The sequence below is a fragment of the Plectropomus leopardus genome, unplaced genomic scaffold (assembly GCF_008729295.1).
Source record: "Plectropomus leopardus isolate mb unplaced genomic scaffold, YSFRI_Pleo_2.0 unplaced_scaffold20464, whole genome shotgun sequence".
NCBI classification, from domain to species: domain Eukaryota; kingdom Metazoa; phylum Chordata; class Actinopteri; order Perciformes; family Serranidae; genus Plectropomus; species Plectropomus leopardus.
The window spans coordinates 1-3,156 of NW_024622122.1; the positions used below are offsets into that span (position 1 = coordinate 1).

At 36.9% G+C, this 3,156-nt stretch overlaps 1 protein-coding gene across 1 annotated transcript; it reads left to right on the plus strand.

Moving 5' to 3' along the window:
* Positions 1–8: 8 nt before the first annotated feature.
* LOC121965540 (peroxisomal succinyl-coenzyme A thioesterase-like) lies at positions 9–3,047 on the plus strand (the record flags this gene model as incomplete). Its single annotated transcript, XM_042515681.1, has 5 exons — positions 9–18; positions 506–669; positions 1,504–1,623; positions 1,798–1,880; positions 2,954–3,047. Coding segments are annotated over 5 exons (471 nt in total), but the record flags the coding sequence as incomplete, so codon positions are not given.
* Between the last annotated feature and the right edge of the window lie 109 nt (positions 3,048–3,156).

Here is a 3,156-nt window from a genome sequence, read left to right on the forward strand (position 1 = left end):
CCCTGTTCATACCTCCAGGTACACCTGCAGCGCCCAGAAACACACACCTGCTTTGCATTTATGCACTGCTGCACATCTTTAAATGTTTTATTTTCCTTCATTTTTATACATTTTACACACTTTCTATTTTTATTAATAATGTCAATGTGTGTCATTTATTTATTTTATCTTCCATCTTATGTTATGCTTTTAGTTTTTATCCTATTTTTATCTTACTTTTATTAGTATTTTCAAGTGGGTTTAATCCATGTAAAGTTACATTCTGCGCTTTCTGTTCTGATGTTATTTTATTTTACATGCAGGTTTTATTATGTCTTCATGTTTTTTTTCTTGTACAGCAAAGGTGCTATACAAATAAAGTTTTATTATTATTAGGATTATTATTATTAATAATTATAAGTCATTTTATAATTCATAGAATTCTTGTTATGGTGGCCTTTAAAGAGACTTTTTGCTTTATCGGGTTCTAAACTTCACAGTCTGTCTCTGTCTCTGTCTGTCTCAGGTCCAGGACCTTTCCCCGGGCTGCTGGACATGTGGGGGGCCGGTGGAGGGCTGATAGAGTACCGCTCGTCCCTGCTGGCGTCTCACGGTTACGCTTCTTTGGCGCTGGAGTATTTCGCTGCCAGTGAGATGGAGTCAGCGAACATCGAGTTCAGCTACTTTGAGGTCGGTGCTGGTTATTAATATTCCAGTAAATCAAGTGTCAAAGTCAAATTTAAAGGGGTTTTATTCTGGTGGTTGAAATCAAAAACATCTTGACACGCTTTTCATGTCACATCCTACAGCAGGGACGCTCCACTCTGCCGGGGCCACTTCTGCCTAATGACAGGGGGCCAGGGGCCAGTCAGCGGCCCCACACACGTTTCTAGGATTTAAGGACATTTCTAAGATTTTAGGATGTTTTTTTCTGGAATTTAAGGACATTTATAGAATTTAAGGACATTTCTCTAATTTTAGGACATTATGGGACTTTAGGGTTTTTCTCAGATTATAGGATGTTTTTAGGATTTTAGTATATAACAAGGATTTCACAACTCTCCTAGGATGTTTGGACATTTCTCAGAATTTAAGATGTTTCTGGGATTTTACGGTATTTGAGGATTTTAGGTCGTCTTTTGTATTTTAGGACATTTTTAGGATTTTAGGATATTTCTCGGATTTTTGGGATGTTCTTATGATTTAAGGACATTTTTTAGATTTTGTACATCTTTAGGATTTTTGGAAAATGTTTCCAAATTTCTTGCTAATTTTGGGGCCATTTCTTCTTTTGTTGGCCATGTTTTTGAAACAGATGAAGCAGCTCAGGTTTCAAAGGGTTCAAGCAGTGAAATAGTAAATGTTTGATGATGTTGAGTTTTGCTGTTGAACTCGGTGTGACTGATGTTTTCTTCATGAATTCATCGTAACACGAGGTAGGTCGCTGATAAACAGGCGCTGATATTGGGGATGAAGTGTGAAACATTTACGCTTTGGTGTAATTTGCCGTCCTCGCCTCCACAGACGGCGTTCAGCATCGTCAGGGACCATCCTCAGGTGATGGCGGACAGAGTTGGGATTTTGGGTCTGTCTCTCGGCACGGCTGTGGCCATCCTGTTAGCAGCTGAGAGCAGCGCCGTCAAGGCAAGTAAGGGACTGTGCATTACTACCATGAATGCTTTGTGTCCTGTCAGAAATAATGCACAGTCCCTAACACATGCACTTTATCTCTGAGGTTTTGTTTTTTTGGCTGCAGCCGTGTTAATGTGTTGAATGAGATGTAGATTTGGTGCTTGGGGGTGTGTCTTTGTGTTGCAGCCTCGCTGTTGTGTTTGTATCAGCGGCAGCCACTTTTATCCGCCTGGAGCGACACTCAAAGACATCTTTCACATCTTGGTCAGGTGGGCATCCAGTTATTCTGTCAGCAACATGAATCATGAAAAATTATTGATTAATATTATTTTTGAGCCAAATACTCGGATGAAGCAAGTATAAAGTACAGATAATGTACTTATTACCTGTATGAGTATCATGAGAGTAAAACGTGTCAGCGTCTGTATTTGTGACGAAGGAAAATGCTCATTTAGGTGGTTGTTTTCAATGCGTACTCTTATTTTTAAAACTGATCTGAAGCTTTATTCTGGGGCTGTTCTGTGAATTGTTTTCTAATGAATAATGAACATAAACAGGGGCGTGTCTAGGATTTAAGGACTTGGGAGGCTTAACCTGGATATGTGATGAAGAAAACACAAATTACCAAAAAAAACCCCACCCAAATTTAAAGAAATGCAATGATTTATATTCTTTCTTTTTTTTAAATTCATTTAAATTTTTTGTGATTTTTTTTTTGTAAGTAGCTTTTTTTCTTTTTTTTTTTACTTGTTTGCAATTTGTTTCCTTAACTTTTTGGGTGATTTAATAATTAAATGTTTTTTTTCTTTTTTTGGTGATTTAGTTTCTCTTTTAAAAACACTGACACTTTTTGGGCTATATAATATATATAATGGTAAAATATTGGAGATTTTTCCCCACTTTTTCCTTGTTGATTTTTTTCAAAAAAATCTTTTTAAAAACTTTTTGGTTACTTTTCTTTATTTTTGGTCATTTCTTTTTCTTTTATTTAAAGATTTTTTTTTTGGCAACATTTTTTTCTCCAAAATTAAATTTTTGGCGATATTTAAAGATAACATGCCCTGTAAAACATTATGGGCTGCAGCCTTCAGATGTCCAGGCGAAATGACGCCACCGAATGAAACAACTTTAAATGAACTATAAATTTTGGACTAAAAATAACAATTTGCACTTCAACCCCACCCAATTTCAGGTTTAAACTCCACCCATTTTTGGGTAAAATTTGGCCGTATGGAGTACAGATACAGCGACAGATAATTGAGTTGGTTGAACAGATACAAACACAGATGACGGTGTATTTGCTCATCCCTAATCAGTAGTTATTAACCCTTTGTGATGGCAGGAACGCTCCGAAGATTCGCGTGGATGAGGACAACTGTGAGATCTGGCGAGACATGGTTCTGCCCATCACCGAGGATTTCTCACTCAAAGTGGACGTAAGTGCATGTTGCACTCATAAAAACCCTTAATTTTAGTCTCATGCAGGCCACTGCATTTTTTAGAATATATAAACAAATTATTTTATATTAAAGTTGTTTCTTGGGC